The following is a 22,083-nucleotide window of genomic DNA, read 5'->3' as shown; positions in this document are numbered from 1 at the left end:
TACTACTACTTACCGAATCTTAAAGGGGCTCGCCAAATATATATCACATTAACTGGGGAATGAAAAGAACAGTTACATGGTGCGCTCTTTTTGCAGGTCTGTCGATGCCTGGGCTCCTCTTCTGTTTTCCAAGATGGCCACACTGCTCCAGACTATCTGGTGCACACTGTGCATTTAGTAGTCCAAGACACCACCTGCTTGTCTAGCTGGCCAATCTGAGGACAGCAGGAAGTGTCTTGGACTACAAATGTTTAGTATGCATCATGTAGTCTGAGAAGCGGTGTGGCCATCTTGGATGACAGAAGAGGAGCCCAGGAATCAACAGATCTGCTAAGGGAGGGCACCATGTAACCGTTCATTCCCCAGTTGTTGTGATATATATTTGGCTAGCCCCTTTAAGATTCAGTAAGTAGTAGTATAGAAATATATGATTGACAAATAAATTTCTATTTCCCAGTAAATTTTTCATGGGTTACGTTGGGAAGGTTAAACTTTTGTCTTCATGGTGGCAAGATTGCAATATCGGAACTGGTGAGAAGCAGCATATGGCATCAGACCATACTTTTGCCAACTCTCCTGGAAAGTCCACGATGCTCCCAGAAATGGAGCCTGGGAAATGGTGGATCTGCCTGTGAAAAGATGAAAAGGAGGTCACCAGGTAAGTGTTCTGTTAGTTTTCCAGCTAATGTGAATAGTTTTTCTTGAACCAGAGAGTGGCTTTATAGGGGTTGTCTCATCTAAGACATTGGTGGCATATCTCTAGGACAAGCACCCAATGTCAGATAGGTGTGGGTCCCATCTATCTCCAGTACGGGACCCCTGAACTGACCAGAGTAGCCATGCATTCGTGGCCGCCTTCCGTTAATTTCTGTGGTGCTGCCTAAAATAGCCGAGCGCTGGCAGTCCCATAGAAGTGAATGGAACGGTGGTCGCGCTTGCAGTGAGCTATCCATTCAATTCTATGGGCCTTCCTCAAACAAGCGAACGTACTTGCTTGGCTATTTTCAGAACTCCCATAGAAGTGAAAGCAGAGCCAGGTGCGCTCACCTTCACTTTTGGGGGACCGTTTTGGAGATAGACGAGGGTCCAAGAGGTGGCATATCTGACATTGGTGGCACAACCTAGAGATATGCCACTAATGTCTCAGATGAGACAACCCCTTTAAGTATTTGTAAATAACGGACATAAATTAGACAGATGAAGGTCAGGAAAGCTGCGTTATCAACCCTATAGGAGATATAACGGTAACTATAGGTTGTCTCCCAGTTCCAGTTCTCAACTGAGGCATCCACTTTGGCCAGACGAGCAGTAAGAATTCGATAATACATCAGGTCAAACATCGTGTGTAATAACAATGGATAGGAGAATGCTGCTCTGTGACCATATAAAAATGGACGTACACAAGGCTGGGGGACTCACGTGAGGAGACTTCCAACGTTCCTTATAGTAGGGGGCACAGTAGGTCTTATAATACACACCTCAACTGCTGCAGAACTTCTTTGAGCAGAGGAAGGGAAAATCCTGCCCAGCATAAATAGACACAGAAAACCAAAAACAGAACATAAAATACAAGATTAGCGAGAGTGTCAGTCAATCCGTGGTTGACACAGAAGAAGGAACTTGTGACTGCAGGAAGAGATAAGCGGTGTCTATGTAGCGCCGTTCGTCTCTATATAATCGTTAGGCTCTGACATCTATACATATGCTTTTTACAGATAAATCAAAAGAAAATTTACATTGACGCGTATTATTATATTAGCCATATCAGGCACTTTGTTAATAAGTAGCCATCCTACCAAACTATATGGCCTACTAATGCTGTATATGGGACGCACAAAGAGGGCTCATTAACCCAGAGGTTAAGGGGGCCCTATCAGGTGCAAGAACATTGTATTTTTTGGGCGGCTTTTTGCTATAATGTTGGCTTTCTGATATATGGTGCTATTATACATACCTATAATTTTTGCTATTTATGCTGCGGTTTTCATTTTCTTTACCCTAGGTTGTGAGGGCCGCCATCTAATTTTGATGAGGGGCCCTATCAATAAGTACATCCCTGCACAGAATGTATTTGTGGAGTTCAATTCTGTTCACATTCAGCAAAAATTATACGTTTTTTTTGAGGGTTTAAAAAAAATAAATAAAAAAATAAATAAAATTGAATAATGGGGACAAACTGCCAATTTATCGTTGAGAAACAATAATAATCCAATGATCTGCACCCGTCAAATCATACTATATAAAATGCATAAGGGCCTCATTAGACTGCCCGATATGTAGGATGAGCATATTGATCAGCACTCGTTTGCTTCTGCCTATTACATAGGCTGATGCAAAAGTGAAAGCTACCGCCATCATCCCTCCCTCATTCAGTTCTATTTGTTATCGGCAACAGATCCCAGATTACACTGGGAGATGTGCTGACTGATAGTGTTTATCAGCTGACTGACATCAGGATTATACGGGCCCACAATTGTACCTATGAATAACTGAATTTCTGAAAAGGGACTTGAAAAATCGCTAGGTCTAAGGCCTTATTCACACAGTCAGTGTTTGGTCAGTGATTTCCATCAGTGATTTTCAGCCAAAACCAAGTGCGGGTCCAAAACACAGAACAGGTGCAGATCTTTCCCTTCTACCTTATGTCTGTGGAGGGATCCACTCCTGGTTTTGGCTCACAATCACTGATGAAAATCACTGACCAAACACTGACTGTGTGAATGAAGCCTAATAGGGCCTTAAAGTAGGTTGTCCCACGAAAAATATTCTACATTTTTCAAACCAGCACCTGGATCTGAATATATTTGTAATTGCATGTAATTAAACATTTCATATAGCCATCACTGAAATCTGTCTGCATAGCGCCACCTGCTGTTTGCTCTTTTTCTAATTTCTTTGTCCTGCTCACTGAGGTGGACGCACATGCTCAGTTCCATCCTTCAACTGCCACCAGCTGCAGCAGACAGCACACACCCTCTGAGAAAGGACATACCTCCTGAGCAGTCAGCTGGATATAAATCTAGCAGAGCAATTGGAGCAATGAGTGGGGAGATCTCTGGATCCATGTGAGGTACAGCGCTGGTTCTAGTTTTGTTAGAAAGAGATCATCATGTACTATATGCTGTCTGATGTTCATTAATCATGGGATAGCCCCTTTAACCTTCATCAAGTACTGTGGAAGGTCCTTGAGTGTTGTGTGTGGAAAGGGTGCTATATCTGGTCCATGCATGGTCTGGTGGACATACCTGGTTCATTACAATGGACTAGATAATAACAAAAACAAGAGTTTCCCAGTCCCGGCCCTGTCTGGTTTGCTTTGCTGTGTGGAGGAGGAGAAGGAGGAGTATTTCTGGTAATGGTTCATCAATCACCGGTGGGGCATGCTCTGAGGAACAGCGAGAGATTCCCCAATTTTTATGGGTGTGAAAACAATTGGGGCTTCTACACACACACAAAAAAAAAGGAAGTTGTTTTTCAGAAGCAAAATGTTAAAAAGGTTTCTGTCAGTGAAACACTTCGCCTACCACACCCTGCAGCTCATGTTTATGAGGAGAACAGAGTTTGGGTGAGATCATTCCTGGCAAAGAACCTCGTCAATGATACACGTCAGGGGAAGGGAGACTTGGAACAGCTCCTTAAACCATACGGGTGTCCATAAATGTTCCAAAACATGACTTTCTTTATGAATTCTATACAGTGCAGCGTAGGCGTTTTATGACCTCCATGTTCTTGCTCCGGTGTGTTTGTTAGCTTTATTATGCTACTACCATTTGTCTTTTTGCTATTCACTAAAGTCCAGTCACGTTTTACCAAATGTTGCCCCTTCCTTTCCATTCAATGCAAGCTGAAGGCGTATATTCTAGGGATACCAGTCCTTCTCAACTCTCTTATACCTCATAGAACCAAACAAAAGAAAGCCTCACTATAAGGACTCATGCACACTACCGTGTCTGTTGTTACGTTTTCCGTGTTTTTCTGCGGACCCATTGACTTTCAATGGGTCTGATGAAAAATCGGAAAGTGCACCGTTTGTCATCCGCGTCCATGATCAGTGTTTCCAGTCCGTCAAAAAAATATGACCTGTCCTATTTTTTTGACTGACAACTGTTCGCGGACCCATTCAAGTCAATGGGTCCGTGAAAAAACATGGGAGGCACACAAGATTGTCATCCGCGTCCGTGATCCGTTTGTTTCCTATCATTTTCAAGGCAAACTTGACTTGACTTTTTGACTTTTATTTTTTCACTTTTCTTGTCTGGTGATCCTACAAAAAACAGACACAGAACCCCTTTTTGCGGGCCGCAAAAAAATACTGTCGTGTGCATGAGGCCCAACGCCGTAATATAGGGCAAAGGAGAAAAAACAACCATGTCTCTTATACCTCAGACTGGTTATGTACATGAAGGTTTCCATCCACATTACCATATACAAATAACATACTGGTAGTACCACTGTTCCACGGAGCTATGAACATCACATCAAGTACACCCTGTGCACTCTACCGTCATGGCCATTAATGAAGCCACATTGGGTATGACAAACCAGTTACTAATAGATTCCAACAAATCCCATTGACTTATAATGGCCACTAGCATTCTGAAACGTCACTATAAGCACACTTAAACAGTGTTGGACTGAGGACCATGGGGCCCACCACAGGAAATTATTCTCAAGGCCCAACCCCTATTTTAATAAAGTTTTATTTACACACTCTGCCTGCCCCCCCCCCCCCCACCCCAAAAAAAAAAGAAAGTCGCCACCAAAAATAAAATAAGGTGTGGCCAATCCATGTGTGAAAATGATGTCTCATGCTCCCTGAACCACTCTTTCACAATTTGAGCTCGATGAATCCTGGCATTGTCATCTTGGAATATGCCCGTGCAATCAGTGAAGAAAAAAATAAATAAATCCATTGTTGGAATAACCTGGTCATTCAGTATGTTCAGGTAGTCGGCTGACCTCAATCTTGGTGCACATACTGTTACTGAACCTAGACCTGACCAACTGCAGCAGCCCCAGATCATAGCACTGCCCCCACAGGCTGGTACAGTAGGCACTAGGCATGATGGGGCATCACCTCATCTGCCTCTCTTCTTACCCTGATGCGCCCATCACTCTGGAACAGGGTAAATCTGGACTCATCAGACCAAATCACCTTCTTCCATTGCTCCAGAGTCCAATCTTTATGCTCCCTAGCAAATTAAAGCCTTTTTTTTCTGGTTTGCCTCACTGATTAGTGGTTTTCTTACGGCTACACGGCTGTTCAGTCCCAATCCCTTGAGTTCCCTTCACATCGTGTGTGTGGAAATGCTCTTACTTTCACTATTAAACATATCCCTGAGTTCTACTGTTGCATTTCTTCGATTTGATATCACCAAACGTTTAATTGATCGCCGATCACGATCATTCAGGATTTTTTTCCCGCCACATTTCTTCGTTAAATACGATGGGTCTCCATTATCCTTCAAGTTTTTTATAAAGCGTTGGACAGTACTTAACCCAATTTTAGCAGTTTCTGCAATCTCCTTAGATGCTTTCTCTGCTTGATGCATGCAAAATGATTTGACCCTTCTCAAACAGAACATCTTTTCCACGACCACAAGATGTGTCTTTCGACATGGTTGTTTAAGAAATGAGAAGCAACTCATTGCACCAGTTGGGGTTAAATAACTTGTTGCCAGCTGAAAGATAAAATCGCCCATGCAGTAATTATCCAATAGGAGGCTCATAAAAAAAAAAACACATCAGCTCCAGACTATGGCGGGACATTTAGAGCGGACATGTCTATTATTTTCCCTCCTCTTTCCTTGATTCCTTCCACCTGACAGCAGTGGGTATGGGACCAACCATGCTCGGAACATCTTGTCTCCTTCGCCCTATGCCAGATGCATAGACTGCCTGTAAGGTATGTATACCCTTGGCGGGTTGTCTTCTCAAAGGTTTTCTACCCATATATTGCTAAAATATTCTGATCAATTTGGCAACCATTAGGTCCCGTTAATTTAAATGAAGAGGCATTAACAACGAAAGTGTACCCTAGAGGCAATCCATTCATCATATACTATGGCAGAGATTTATCACAACTGGTGTCAAGGAAAACTGGCTTAATACCCATAGCAACCAATCAGATTCCACCTTTCATTTTTCAAAGTTCACTTTGAAAACGAAAGGTGGAATCTGATTGGTTGCTATGGGCAACCAAGCCAGTTTTCCTTTACACCAGTTTTGATCAATCTTCCCCTATGTGTCCACGTCATGAGAAGCGTACAGCCCTCACAATACAGTGTAATAACACCACAATTTTATGCATTTCCCTTCATAAAACATCTTTTTGAAAATCTGAATCTTTGTGTCAAGAAAATATTTGGATTTAGTGCAGACTGGTAATTTCTGACAGAAACTAAGCTGGTTTCAGGCCGGTCTCCCCCTCCCATCACCTCAGGCCGTTCTCCATAGTAATTCTTGTCGGCGTTTGTCAAAAACAAAAACTATATACACCGATCCCGAGAGAAATGATATACACCATACGGCCATTAATCACAGGCTCGTCTATTTCTAGAAAGGGGGGTGTGGGAGACCACCAATGGTAACCCATCTGCTGTCCTACGGTGTAGTGTATGGGACATTCCACCAACTGCACATAAAACTCGATAAATAAAACTGCATGTATATTTAAAAATATATATATATTTAAAAGAAAACTTTATTTATAGTTATATATTACATATATGTATTATATCGGTGTGTTAAGGCTAGTTTCACACCTGGTACCTGGTAAAGGTATCATCCGACAGAGGAACAGCTCTGCTGGAGTTCACCAGATTCGGCCTAGCTGGATCCTGCTGTTCATGGCCCAGAGCTTATTGATTATAATAGGATTCAGCCAGTTTCCGGCCGTGTAAATCCCTAACAGATCCCATTATAGTCAATGGGTGCGGCGGCCCACGGCCCTATGCCGGATACAGCAAACCGCCAGATACCTTTATCGCACGTGTGCAAGTAGCCTTAAAGGGGTATTCCGGTTGTTAGAAGTTATCCCCTATCCACAGGGTAGGAGGTAACTATCAGATAGGTGTGTGTGTGTGTGTGGGGGGGGGGGGGGAAATTCTACCACCAGTCACGAGAACAGAGGCCCCTACAATACTCCCTGAAATTAACGGAGCAGTCAGTCACAGATGCGCGTGGCCGCTCTATTCATTTCTATGGGAGTCCTGGAGATAGGACCTCTCTCTCCTGTGGACAGGGTATAACGGAGTACCCCGTTAAATTCAAGCTGGAATTTGTGGTCCAAGTTCCCTCCTATCACCACTCATTTTTCACCTGATCCAATTGCTCATGTTGCATAGAAAATTAAAATAAAAACCTAATTGCAGCACATTGCCCTATGTCAGTGATGGTTAACCTTTTAGAGGCCGAGTGCCCAAACTGCAACCCAAAACCCACTTATTTATAGTAAAGCGCCAGCACGGCAATTTACCCTGAATACTACAGTCCAGTATAGTATATCCTCTATGTACTTTATCATTTAGCTATAATAGCCTGCCTACATTCAGTGCGCTGCCTGTGCCGTACATAGTGCGCCCTGCGCTGATGAATGGCAGGAAAAGTCTAAGGCATATTGGTACACCACAGACTTTTTCCACAGTGCGGGTGCCCACAGAGAGGGCTCCGAGTGCCGCCTCTGGCACCCGTGCCATAGGTTCGCCATCACTGCTCTATGTGAATAGGGATTTGCTGCTGACAAGCAATTAAACTATGGGGGGATGGGGACGTTCATAGTAACGATCATTCATCCCCATATAGCGGCAATGATTGCTGAATGTAAATGCAATTAATAGGTGGGCTATCTAATCAGAAAAGAATAATCGTCCCGATCACTGTCCAGAGATATCAGCCCATGTAAATGGGGTACCCAAGTATGATATGGCGGGTCATTCCTGTGCCGTCCGGCCAGCAGCAGCTTTGCTGCCCATTGACTGCTAATGGATGTTTCTAAAAACAGATTCACGGTTATCAATCGCCAAATACTGTCTGGGAACCATAGATCCCAGCAACACAGGAGCTAGGCTCCAAAGCTGATTACATAAACAGTTATTGGTGACGACACCGAACAGTCATGGTATAAGGTTCGCTGATACATACATCGTACCATCCAGTCACAGGAGTTTACAGCCTGCAATATAGATTATATACCGTATCTACAATGCACTGCACTAAATGTAATAAAAAATAACTTTTTCGTTACAAGCTGCGTACGTGTCTTGAGTCCCAATGCAAAAGCAGCTTATACGGAATGTGACTTTTTCAGCGGCCGTGTCACCAGTGGAGAGGTGGCATGTTAGGAATTTCTAAGCTGAAATATTTCACCAACTTTAGTTAAACTATACCCGTACTAGAGCGACAAAGCGAAACTGTGTCAGAGGACCCATCATTTATCCAGTGCCATTACCACCACGCTCAGAATCATCTGCAGGGATTCTGTACGGTTTAGGAGACGCAGTATTCATTATCTAGATTAGAACTGAAAATAAGGGTGAACGGAGAAAGTCCTGGATGTGGACAAGTGACATCATCGGGGTGACATCACATACTGCGAGATCTGCAAACAGTTAGGCCCCTTGCAGACGAGTGTGTCCGGATTAGGTCCGGATGAGTTAAGTTTGCGATCAGGGAAAATCGTGCGAGTAGGTACGCAATTGCAGTCAGTTTTGACTGCGATTGTGTTCCGATGTTCAGCTTTTATCGCGAGGGTGCAATGAGTTTTGCACGCGCGTGAAATTTAAAAAAACATTTAACTGACCCCATTCTGTTGTTCGCGCAGCCGACATCATCTTCTTTCAGGATCTGCCAAAGGACCTTTGATGACGTCATCGCGCTCACCACGTGGTGAGCGCGATGACATCAGCGCAGGTCCTGCTGAATGAAGATAGAAGATTTCCATCTTCATTCAGCAGGACCTGCGCTGACGTCACCGTCATTTCTATGGGGCCAGCGTTGCGTGAAAAAACGCAGAATATAGAACATGCTGCGATTTTCACGCGACACACAAGTGATGCGTGAAAAATCACCGCTCATCTGAACAGCCCCCTTGAAGTGAATGGGTCCGGATGCAATGCGTTCACCTCACGCATTGCACCTGCACGGAATCCTCGCCCGTGTGAAAGGGGCCTTAACCAGAAGAAAAGGTTCACACATGGCATGGATTACACTGTGGAACCTGCCCAGAAATCCATACCAAAATTGACAATAATATCTGAATGGGTTAAGCGACTTTCACATCAGCGTTTTTCCTTTCTGGTATTGAGATCTGTCATAGGATCTTAATACCGGAGCACAACGCTTCCATTTTTTGTCCCAATTTATTGCCAATGGGGACAAAACTGAACGAAACGAAGTGTACCAGAATGCATTCCGTTTACAGCGATGGGGACGCAACCAAGCAGCGTTTTTCTGTCCGGCATGGGACGCGGAACAAGACAATGCAAGTCAATAGTGCCGGATCCATTTCTTTGGAAATGTTCCATATTTTTTTTTTTATTTTTTTTTGTGGGGCCGTGAAAGACATTCGGATCTGGACAGCACACAGAGTGATATCCGCATCTTTTGCGGCCCCATTAAAGTGAATTGGTCCGCATCTGACTCCCAGAAACTGTGCCATCTGACCCCCAAAAACCATGGTCGTGTGCATAAGGCCTAAGGGGTAGCTTATTATAACCGGAATACCCCGTTATAACCCCATTCACTTACATTGGGCTGTATGATATCGCAGAATTACAGCAAAGATTCCGCAACAAATACATAATTTATTAATCCAGCTTAAAGCCAAAAAGAATTATGTATTCCGAAAACCCAGTCTGTATAATACTAGAACCATGCACTTGACCTTATTTTTTTTCGTGCAGATCGGATGTAGAACAGTTCTTTCCTATTAGTCGCACACAGTGTTCTGTCCACATCTGTATTCCTGTTCTGTGGCCCTGTATTGCCGACAAAAATAGGCATTTCTATAATAGTGCGGGACGTGCAGAATGGGAAAATACACACAGGGCCGGTATCCATATTTTGCAGATCTGCAGACCGCAAAACGGATAGGGTCTTGTTCATGAGGACTGAAAGGCGGTCATATAGATTAGATGAACATCAGCTGAACCTGCCGATACTGGGGGACAGAAGGGGGTGCCAACATGCACAATCCTTTGTTTTCATGGCGGATTAACCACCACCAGAGGCCTATTTCCCTCTTTCAACTGAAAACACGCGCATGCCGGCGTTGTCTGAAGTGTAGGGTGCTCAGCACTCACAGGAGGAGCAGAAAATGTCTTCTTATCATCTCAGGACAAACAAGTTTATCCAGGAACCCTGTGTTCCTGCACCGCACCACTTATGAGGTGACCCAATTCCATCCTACGTTCTTACATGCATGCTCAACCAAACTGGGAATGCATGTAAGGGGTGGGGATGCTTGCCGGAGAGCGACTAAATTCAATTTGACAAATCCAACTAGCTGAGGTTTCAAGCGCCTTATGGCCGTTTTCAGATGGTCCGGCAATGCAGAAAGAAAAGAAAATATCCAATTGGCCTGAATTGTGGCATCTTCAGTGCGGATTCCCAGGGCAGAACCTGCACCAAATCCATAATGTGAAATGGCTGAATGTATAGTAGTCAGGAGCTGCATGCAGCCGGATAGAGATGTCTTATGACATTTTGCTTTAATTTAGCATTGTGTTCTGCACTCTGCTCCTTATCAGCACAGAACAGCCCTAAAGTAGTTTGTCAATTCAACGCCCCCACACTTCTGCAGACCAAAGTCCAGGGGGAGGACGGCAAATGTTCACATGTACTCGGTGCATTATGCCTCATTCTGCAGAAATGACAGAATCCAGCAGAGCGGGGGGCTGATCCTGAAATAGAGACCAGCGGCGGAGCTGGAAACGCCAGCTCAGGCGACTTGTGCACGTGGCCTCCACATACAAAGACTCCCATGTGATGCCATATGGTGTCTTCGTGTCACCATATTACAGAGATTCTCCACTAGCAGCAATATCTCCATAATCTGAACATGCAACCATTTTTTTTTCCATATGACTATAAGAGGGGAAAAACAAAACAAAAACAAAAAAACTGCAAAACGAAAGGCCTATGGAAGTGCAGCAGGACCCTACAGACAATGGGTGCAGTATTGCAGCGGTGTACATCCCGGAGCAGGAATATGGCCATGTCCAGGGCTACTTTCACATACGCGTAAAAACTATCCAGCAGAGGAACAACCTGCCAGAGTCCATTGTATCCAGCATAGCCAGAAAGGCCCAGAGCACCTCCAGACCCCACTGACTATAATGGGACATGACAGGGATCTGGCCGGACAGAATCCAATGCTTGCACTCGCTTCTGTGCCGGCTCAATCCTGGCATTCATGCCGAAAATTGGCCAGATCCCCGCCAGATCCCATTATGATCAATGTGCTCCGGCGAGGAACGGTAGTATCCAGCCATGTCAGGTACTGTGAGCTCCAACAGGCTATTTCCTCTGCCAGAACAGCCTATTGGATAGCATTAACGCATATGTTAAACAGGGTGAATTTTTTTAAGATTGGCATTTAATATATGCCAGTCTTTATAAATTTGGGCATCTTAATCCAGTGCATTTTTTATTAAAACAGCCGCAGTCTCCTAATAAAGTTGGTACATTTTTCCTGGAAGTCCATGCGCTAGAAAGGCAAATCTACGTCAGCAATGAGCCCTATTTTTTTGTTTGTGTGACTGCTTCTGATGAAGGGGGACCTATAAGACCCCAAAACGCTTTGAGCCAGACCTGATTTTACCAATAAAAAAAATAAAAAAAGGGATTAAGAGGCACCCATTGTGGAACTGCCGTTTCTTCCTAAGATTCTACAAGTGATCCAGGCGGGGAGGTCCGTTGGTGTCTTGAGCTTCATCCCACAAAACACCTCCCTATAAGTACCCCAAACTACCCTACAGAACGACGAGGGGATTGGCACCATTTCTGTGGTTATTCATCTTTTTATTCTCCTTATCCGTACATATATAACCACTTCAGGCCGCCCTCCCTTATCTTACACTCCTCCTTTAGTCCATCCCTTGGCGCTCTGCAGTTATTCCTGGATCCCTCTGGAGTCCCACCCAGGAGTTTCTCTGATTTACACTCTTTATTTTTTCCTTATCCCTATTTTTGCCAGTTTCTAGCGTAAAAGATTTAAAAATAAATAAAATAAATTTAGTAAGAGGCCGCACCCCTCCAACAACAAAAGTGGCAAGCGTGGCATAAAGAATTTACTACTAGAACCTGTTCACAATAAGGCTACTTTCACACTAGCGTTTTTCTTCTCCGGCGCCGAGTTCCGTCCTAGGGGCTCAAATCCGGAAAAGAACTGATCAGTTTTATCCTAATGCATTCTGAATGGAGAGTCAGTCCTTCAGGATGCATCAGGATGTCTTCTGTTCAGTCTTTTTGACTGATCAGGCTTTTCAGAAAAAACGTAGCATGCAGTATTTTTACCTCCGGCCAAAAATCCTGAACACTTTGACTGAACGCCTGATCAGGCTTTTTTCCCATTGACTTGCATTAACGCCGGATTCGGCCCCGTGTGTTCCGTCAAAACGGATCCGGCTTTTGCATGTTAAACCCGAAAAATAGGAAAAAAAAAAAAAGGTTAAAGTCCATAAATGGCGGATCCGTTTTTTCCAATGCATTTTTCCATTGTGATCGAAAGCCTGATCAGGATTCAAATGTAATCAGTTTTCACACGTTTTTCCGGATCCGGCGGGCAGTTCCAGTATCGGAATAGAACGCCGGATTCAAACAACGCTAGTGTGAAAGTAGCCTAATACATCTTTTTTTCCCCCCTTTCCTACATTTTGTTTTATTTTTTTATGTGGAATTATTTTTAACATTTCCAAACTTTCATTCACCCATTCTGAAAGGTTAAGGCCCAATTTAGCATTTTCCATCACTTCACAATGTGGTCATGCTGGACTTTAACACAGTTTGGCGGTTTTTACCGTGTGTGGCCTCTGCAGATCACGGAATCATGACGCACCATGTTGAACTGCGTGTGGGTTTATGAAATTACTGAATTGATATTTATGGCAAAGGTTGGTTTTAGGATAGAAAACTGTAATTTACAGGTAAACTTCAGAGACTTTTTTTGGCGGGGGACAAATGAACACATAGGTGTGAACGACCATCAATAAAAGCTAATGGGACCTTAAACCAGCTGCAAATATTAACACATTTATGTGAAAGAGCTGTAAAACTTCAAAAAGTTTCGGAAACCGACAACTATGGCGAATCAGGCATATGGTAGTGTTTTATTTCCGTAGTACATCCATAGGAAATGCAGCTCTGTGCCAGCTGGGCTCTACTATAAGTGGTTTCAATTGGAAAGTCCATTCTTGGGGTGTTAGACTACTTTCACATTAGCGTTTTTTGCAAAAACGCTTCCGTTACAGTAATAAAACCGCATGCATCCGTCACGAACAGATCCGTTTATATTATGAGCCCTGAATGGATCTCATGAACGGAAAGCCATAACGCCAGTGTGAAAGTAGCCTTACATTGCGTAATATTTTTCTGGCATAGCTAGAAGACTGAAGATAGCGGGAAAAAAAAAAAAACGGAAAGATAATACCGGGGAATTTATCTTGTAGTTCAGAAAGATGGGGGGGGAGTTTTGTGTAAAATGTAACAAGGGTGATATGGAACGTATACTTTTCCTTTTCAGTGTCGGAGTAACGGAGGTAGAGTACAGGGGGCTGAGTGATTTGAGGGTGCATATCTTTTGCCAAGCCCGCCAGGTTGTCAGTAGAGGGTTAGATCTAGCTTCTTCTGGCAGGGAAGTATATGACGTGTAGCAGATTAGGAAGAAATAATTGCATCGAGTGGCAAACTGTGGACTGAATCCAATCTGTTATGCATCAGGCCAGGGCAGCCAGGTTATAACATATATATTGGGGAAACTGAGCCCTCCATTGCAGAACATGGAACAGAATTTTTGGTCTACCCCTCCCAAATAAAGGATCTATAGAGATAGTTGATTTGTTTATCAAGGGCGTATATAGACGGGAAGGCACTGAAATACGTATAGTAATCTGGGGGATTCTCATCCATAGGAATATATCACGTTTAGCGGATTGTTGAGGGTCTGGTTGGAAACAATTTATGTCTATGTAATTCCCATCTAGCTGCTGTTGCAGGGAAATGCGGCATTACATAAGGACCACTCAAATATATGGTCAAGCACTTAACGCACGGACAGGACGGGACTGTGTTCTGGCTTACAGGAAGGGGCCCCAAGCAGAGGAGCCCATTTCTACAATGTTCATACAGATTCAATGGCCGAATGGTACGGCTGCATGCATTCTTGTCCGCTGCTTCATTGAAACGGAGGAACACAGCCCTCAATTTTAGGCCTCATGCACACGACCGTTCCGTTTTTTGGCGGTCCACAAGCCGCGGATCCGCATAACACAGATGGCGTCCGTGCCGCAACTTATGGAACGGCACGGACAGCCTTTAGTATAACTGCCTATTCTTGTCCGCAAAGAGCGGACAAGAATAGGACAGTTTATATATTTTATTTTTTTCGGGGCCACAGAATGGAGCAACGGATGCTGACAGCACACGGAGTGCTGTCCACATCTTTTGCGGCCCCACTGAAGTAAATGGGTCCGCATCTGAGCCGCCAAAATAGCGGCTCGGATGTGGAACAAAACATCGGCCGTGTGCATGAGGCCTTAGAGAGTGACCCCAGCCAATCACTTATCCCCTATCCTGTGGATAGGGGATAAGGTGTTGAAATCGGAAACCCCCTTTAACCAACCAACAAAGGCCACATGTACACGTTGCATACCAGCTAAAGATTTGACGCATGGGGGCACATTTACTAATGGACTTGCGACACTTTTAGTGTCGCAAGTCCCCTTTTCTGTCCGGCCGTGCGCCAAATATGTGTCACTTGGCCAGTTTTGCGCTTTGTACGCTAGTTGGGCGTGACAAGGCCAGGGGCCATCTTGTGGCTAAGACCACAGCCCCGGCAAATTTACTTACATTTACGCCTGGTGTAGTTTTTTACTCCAGGTGCACAGAATGCCACAGATGCGCCCAATTTAAGACGAGGCGCACGCTTCATCATAAATAACAGGTAGACATATCTAGCGGCAGTGCGGGGGGGGGAAACTAAGACCGGTGTAAAAAGCCGGTCCTAGTAAATGTGCCCCATGGACTTGGCTGCAGCAGATCTGTAGTGGAATACCGTACCAGCTGTAGTGGAATACCGTACCAGCTAAGCAGATGAGTCATCTTTCTACACGTTGCAAATAAAAATCTGCGCGCAATTAGTGAAATCTGCATGTAACAAAAGCAAAATTTGAAGTGAAATACAAATCCGCACAGACTACAGTTGAACGTTATTTCGTGATTTATCCTTACAACAGGGAAACTGCAATGTTGTATCAGCAGCGATTCATCAGTGTAATAAACATATTAAAAGACAAAAATAAACAGTTACACAACAGAACGGTTCTAAAGTGATGTGACGTCACAACGCTGGAAGTGTCAGGGGGGCTCCACGGGGTATGGGCCATGGGGCTGGAGACTGTACGGAGCGGAAGCAGAAGCCTCTGTGCTCTGGGATTTTTCGGGCACCCTGCACGGCCACCGCAAAGTGTATGGGATTGTCTGCCTGCAGGCGCTGCGACATCCTGAAACAGCTGATCAGTGGGGGGTGCTGGTAGTCGGACCCTCACTGATCTGATACTGATGACAGGCCATCAATATTTGTAGCCTGGAGAATCCGCTTAATACAACCAACATTCAAGAACTTCTGCAGGTGGGACAGATCAGTATTAAGTAAACATGGGACATGCCCCCAAATGAATAAACTGGGGTCTACCCACTAAGCAAGTATGACCATCTTCAGAACATCTCATATTTTACCATGACTGTATGCGGACAACCCCATTATTTTTCATATTGACCGCTGGCTGCTTTCATCAAGGGAAGCAATTGCTTGCTCAAAAACTTCCTTTAGCCATAAGCCACACATTTTTTAAGTGGAGAAAAAAAAAAAAAAAATACGAGATGTGAACAGGGCCGTGGTCCTGCCAACTGGAAACCAATGAGATCCCTTCTTTGTATAAACTTCCTTTGGAAAAAGATTGATCTGATCAGTCGATATCATCTAGTGATTATTTACTCAGGACTTCTGCCACTCGTCTCCATAGAGTAGTGCTGGTGGACCACCCTAGAATCACCGCCATACCAGCGCAGTGCCGACTAATACAGCGCACGCTAGACTAAAAGGGAATTTTCTTTATGGTAAGTAAATGCGTCACGAAGTCTAATACGTGGAATATAAAGTGCAGAGCTCCAATACTGGTTTGCTGCACTTGGTATTCCCACAAGGAGATTGTAACCTCTCAAGGGGCTTATTAAATTCACAAGCAGAAAAAAGTCGGTTCCTGATAATTACAGTTTAACCCTTTCTGTCTGACAGCTCAATACTGGGGCCATTAGATATGACGTTCCTCCCAGATTTCATAGAGCCGCACCTGCCCCGGACCTCTCCACCGCTCATTATCCTGTGTACCTATACAGCACGGGCCACACCCTGCCTCACCTGCAGCCTGCACGCCCGCGTGGGTGCAAACGCTTAATATAAAAACACAATTCTAGAAAAACACAAGGAGACCGAAACAAAAGGGTCTGTAAGGACCTGAGCGTGAAACCGACGTAGGTCACAGAGAAAGACAATACAGCAGGTGTGCAGGGACAGGCCCCGTCTAGGTCACTGTGCTCGCTACCTGAATGCGGGGCCACATGACAAATGCACACAGTAAACCATATAGTGCGCGGGAGCACAAGTGCACACAAAGGATTTTTTTTCCTGTACCGTTTTTTTCAGCCATATGAGTAACCATTCACTTCAATGGGGCGATAAAAACAACGTGTGCATTCCGTGTCCAAAATGTCTGTGCCACAAAAAAATAGAACATGTCCTATTATTTCTGTATTACAGACAAGGATAGGACAGTTCTATTATGGGCCAGATTTTCCGCAAAATGCGGTACGCACGACTAGTATCCGTGTTTTGCGGACCGCAAAATAGGCAACAGTCATGTGTTTGAGCCCTAAACCATCTAACGCGCGGGAGCGCATGCACATACTAAGGCTACTTTCACACTGGCGTTTCTGGGTCCGCTTGTGAGATCCGTTTCAAGGCTCTCACAAGCGGCCCCAAACGGATCAGTTCAGCCCCAATGCATTCTGAATGGATAAGGATCCGCTCAGAATGCATCAGTTTGCCTCCGTTCAGCCTCCATTCCGCTCTGGAGGTGGACACCATAATGCTGCTTGCAGCGTTTTGATGTCCGCCTGAAAATACAGAGCCAAAACGGATCCGTCCTGACTTACAATGCAAGTCAATGGGGATGGATCCGTTTTCACAATATGGTGCAATTGAAAACGGATCCGTCCCCCATTGACTTTCAGTGCAAGTCAAAACGGATCCGTTTGCATTTTGTTCATGATAATGCAAACGGATCGGTTCTGAACAGATACAAGCGTTTGCATTATCGGTGCGGATCCGTCTGTGCAGATACAAGACGGATCCGCACCTAACGCAGGTGTGAAAGTAGCCTAAACCATACAATACACAAGACCGTAAAATAATAATCCAGACATTGGAGCACACCCTAAAATTTACAGTGGGACAAGGCAGGAGTTACGTGCCCCCCCCCCCCAGAAATCTAACTGAAGAGAAGTCCTGACCTGGCGATTTCAACTCAATATTCAGAATGTGGTTAACCCTTTCAGATAATGCGACATTTAGCTCTCAGAAATGAATTAACTCTTCTCACGGTGCAGCAGGGCTCATGTCAGGCTGCCACTCACCCCCTCCATAAAGCACTAATGCACACCTCACAACTTTCTGGATAGCCCTCATGCACACAGTAGTGTATTTTATGAAGATTTTCCTGCATTTCAGCTCTACATGCGGTTCTTGTTTCAGATTTGCCCTAAACTCCTTCCTTTGAATTGCAAACCTGCAGAAAGGACGGACGTGCTGCAAGTTTCAAAATCTGCACCACGGGGTCGATTGACGCAATACATTTTTGGGATGACCTGCACACATTGCACATTTGTAGGCAGAAAATCCATATGAAATCTAAGCCATTTATTGCCGTTTACATTAACAACCCCATTGAAGTCTATGGGGAAAACCAGTACATAGAAGGTGCGGAATCACACTTACAACTGACACATTCCGGATTTTAAAATCCAAGCGGAATTTCCATGTCAAAAATAACCAAAGTATACACAAGATCGGGAAAATCTCACGCTGCAGAAAAACCACACATAATCCGCATGGCGCGCCAATCACCTAAATATAGACATGTATCCATTTAGTGAACCCAATACTATATACAGGTTGGGGTCTTTTATGCCCTTAGGATCCAAGCTGGCAGCTCCCAATACAGTAATTCATTAATGCAAACCCATTTAGCGCTCGGCCCACAGGTGGGGGCACCGCTCGGCCCACAGGTGGGGGCACCGCTCGGCCCACAGGTGGGGGCACCGCTCGGCCCACAGGTGGGGGCACCGCTCGGCCCACAGGTGGGGGCACCGCTCGGCCCACAGGTGGGGGCAGTTCCCCCCACCAGGAGCACACCTGGCAGGCTGCACACAGGGCATGGCCCATTCATTGCTGGGGCTCAGCTGTCATTCCTACCTATGGACACCAGCCTGATGTTCTCCTTCTCCAGGAACTCCAGGGCCACCGACACGTTCTCCAGCTGCATCTGGCTGAAGGTAGGTCTCTGGTGGTACTTGCGGTACATCCTCTTCTGGCTCAGCACCTCCAGCAGGGCGATCAGTCGCAGCCCGTCGCTCAGGTCGGTCTGCAGGTTGCCGATCCTCTTGTTGACGCACTTCAGGTGCTCGTTGCACCAGCGGGTGAAGGTGTTCTGCTGGATCTTCTTCCAGGGGGCGTCCTCCGCCAGGTCCTTCTCGGTCACCGGCATGGTGGCTGCTGCGTGCGGTAGATGCGGGAGCTGCGGTGGGAGCCGGAGCAGTGAGTGACCGGGAGCTCTGCCGGCTCTGCTACTTCTGCACATGTGCGGGGCGGCTCCGCCTCCTCCTCCTCAGGTTCTCCCACCTCTGCTCCTCATCGCTGGGGCATCGGTGCCATCTGCTGGGTGCCGGGACGTGTCGTGCTGACCCCCATGTCTGTGCAGGACACAGTGCACACTACAGGGTGTTTCCGTATTTTTGACAGGTCTGTTAACAACGATCAGTATTTGGTCAGTGTTTGTAGCCAAAACCAGAAGTGAAACCTCAGTCTAGAGAAAAGGAATAATAGAAACATTTGTGCCTCTTCTGCGTTTCGGACCCACTCCTTGGTTTTGGCTTAGGGCTCATGCACACGACCGCAAAAACAGATCCGCAAATATGACGTCCGTGAGCATCCCGTCTTTTGCAGAACGGAACAGCTGGCCTCTAATATAAGGGGTCATGCACACGAATGTATTTTCTTTCCGTGTCCGTTCTGTGGAATACAAGTGGAAGTCATCCGTATTTTTTGCAGATCTGTTTTTTGCATGAGCCCTTAGGGCTCATGCACACGACTGTATGTATTTTGTGGTCCGCAAAAAACAGATCCACAAAAAATACAGATGACGTCCGTGGGCATTCCGTATTTTGCAGAACAAAACTGTTGACCCCTAATAGAACCGTCCTACCCTTGGCTGTAAGGCCTCTTGCACACGACCGTATGGCTTTTTCAGTATTTTGCGGTCCGCAAAAAACGGATCCGCAAAAAATACGGATAACGTCCCTGTGCATTCGATTTTTTGCGGAACGGGACAGCTGGCCCCTGTTAGAACAGTACTATCCTTGTCGCATTTATGACATGTTCTATCTTTGAACGGAAACACGGAAACGGAAGGCATACGGAATACCTTTTTTTTTTTTGCGGATCCATTGAAATTAATGGTTCCGTATACGGAACGCAAAAAACGGAGCGGAAACGAAAAAAAAAAACATTTGTGTGCAAGAGGCCTAATGTGGACAATAATAGGACATGTTCTGTTTTTTTGCGGAAGGGAAATGCGGACATACGGAAACGGAATGCGCACAGAGTAAATTCTGTTTTTTTGGCGGACCCATTAAAATGAATGGTTCCACATACGGTCTGCAAAAAAAATACGGAACGGACATGGAAAGAAAATCCTTTTGTGTGCATGAGCCCTTATAAATACTGATGCAAAAATACTAAGGGCTCATGCACACAACCGCACCGTGTTTTGCGGTCCGCAAAACACGGATGTCACCTATCTGCGGAACAGAATGAGCGGCCCATAATAGAAATGCCAATCCTTCTCCGCAAAACAGACAAGAATAGGACATGTTCTATTTTTTATTTTTTTTGCGGGGTGACTGAACGGAGCAACGGATGCGGACTGCACACGGAGTGCTGTGCGCATCATTTGTGGCCCCATTAAAGTTAATGTGTCCGCATCCGAGCCGCAAAAAATGCGGCCCCCAAAGTGTCCTGTCCATCCTTGATGCGGAGTCCACGTCCAGAATTCCATAGAAAATGGCCAGGAATAAAATCCTCGTCAAAACTGGGATAAAAAAAAATGCATGGAAAAAAGCCTGATGCGGATTCCATGAGGTTTTTTTCAACGCTGAAAATACTCAGTGTGAACCTAGCCTAAGGCCTCATGCACACGACCGTTGTGTGTTTTGCGGTCCGCAAATTGCGGATCCGCAAAACACGTATGGCGTCTATGTGCGTTCCGCAATTTTGCGGAACGGCGCGGACAGCCATTAATATAACGGACAAGAATAGGACAGGTTATATTTTTTTGCGGACCACGGAATGGAGCAACGGATGCAGACAGATGCTGTCCGCATCTTTTGTGGCCCCATTGAAGTGAATGGATCCGCATCCAAGCCGCAAAATCTGCGGCTCGGATGCGGACCAAAACAACGGTCATGTGCATGAGGCCTAAGGGTAAGTTCACACTCCATTTTTGGTGCGGGCTTCAGCACGGTTTTGAGGTAGAAAACTGCGCTGAATCTATGCGGAAACCGCCTTCCATTGTTTTCAATGGGAAGCCACGTTCGCGCGGCTGAGGATTTTTGCAGACTGCACCAAGGATGTACAGGACCTTTCTTGCCACCGTTACAACACGGAGCCTGCTCGCGGTTTGGCTCCATAACAGCTTCTGCCGTGGGATACGTGGTGGATTTTTGTGCAGTCAAAGACCACTGTGTGAACACGACCGTTCTTGTCGCAGATTCTGTGAGCCAACAACACATGCAGATCTTCCCCATTCATTTAAATGGGGAAACCATATGCTAATTCAATGGGAAGAAAAAGTGACCTGTCCATTCTTGAAGAGGATTCCCCTTCCAGAATTCCCATTGCCAATGTGCAGGAAGAAAAAAACGCATCTAATACCGCATCATGGAAAAAACGTATCCAAAAGAACTGTGCGGAATCCTAAAGCAGATTCGGCATCCGTTTTTTTATCGCTTACAAAAATATATGTGTGAACGTATCAGAAGAATAGCACAATCTGCGGAAATGTTCTTTTCATCAAAAATACGCAGACCTGATGCACCCAGTTATCTCAAAATTTGCCAGTGCCAGGATCCAGTATAGCTTTTTCTTTTTTTTTTTTTTTTTCTTTTTGTTTATATATATATGTTCATTTTTTATTTTGCTTGTGGGAGGGGGGAACATTTATTAAGACCGGCAGTTCATTTATCGCTCGGTTTGTGGGGTGTTTTATATTTTGCAGTTGCCCAACAGCATTATTCACTGCAAAAAGTGCAATTAAAAATGCCGCAAAAAAACAACAACTTGGAAAAAAAAAAATTTCAGACAGCACACGTACCCATAGATTTGAATGAGTCTGTTCACATTTTTCTGTATTTTTTTACATTAAAAAAATCACGGGACCACGCACTACTTTAAACCATGATGCGGACCAAGCGCGCCCATTGAAGTCTATAAGTCCGGGAAAATCACTGACACACATCTGTGCTGCGTCCGTT

General features: G+C 45.1%; 1 protein-coding gene across 3 annotated transcripts in view; it reads right to left on the bottom strand.

Moving 5' to 3' along the window:
* The window catches only part of FLNB (filamin B), a 217,114-nt gene extending 197,993 nt beyond the window's left edge, over window positions 1–19,121 (bottom strand). For all 3 annotated transcript variants that reach the window (XM_044302265.1, XM_044302263.1, XM_044302264.1), the window contains exon 1: window positions 18,749–19,121. In XM_044302265.1, coding sequence (XP_044158200.1) covers window positions 18,749–19,040 — 292 coding nt within the window. In that variant the 5' untranslated portion in view covers window positions 19,041–19,121. The remainder of the gene's footprint in view (window positions 1–18,748) is intronic.
* Between the last annotated feature and the right edge of the window lie 2,962 nt (window positions 19,122–22,083).

Source organism: Bufo gargarizans, chromosome 7 (assembly GCF_014858855.1).
Source record: "Bufo gargarizans isolate SCDJY-AF-19 chromosome 7, ASM1485885v1, whole genome shotgun sequence".
Lineage (NCBI taxonomy): Eukaryota > Metazoa > Chordata > Amphibia > Anura > Bufonidae > Bufo > Bufo gargarizans.
This window is presented reverse-complemented; position numbering and strand designations above follow the sequence as displayed.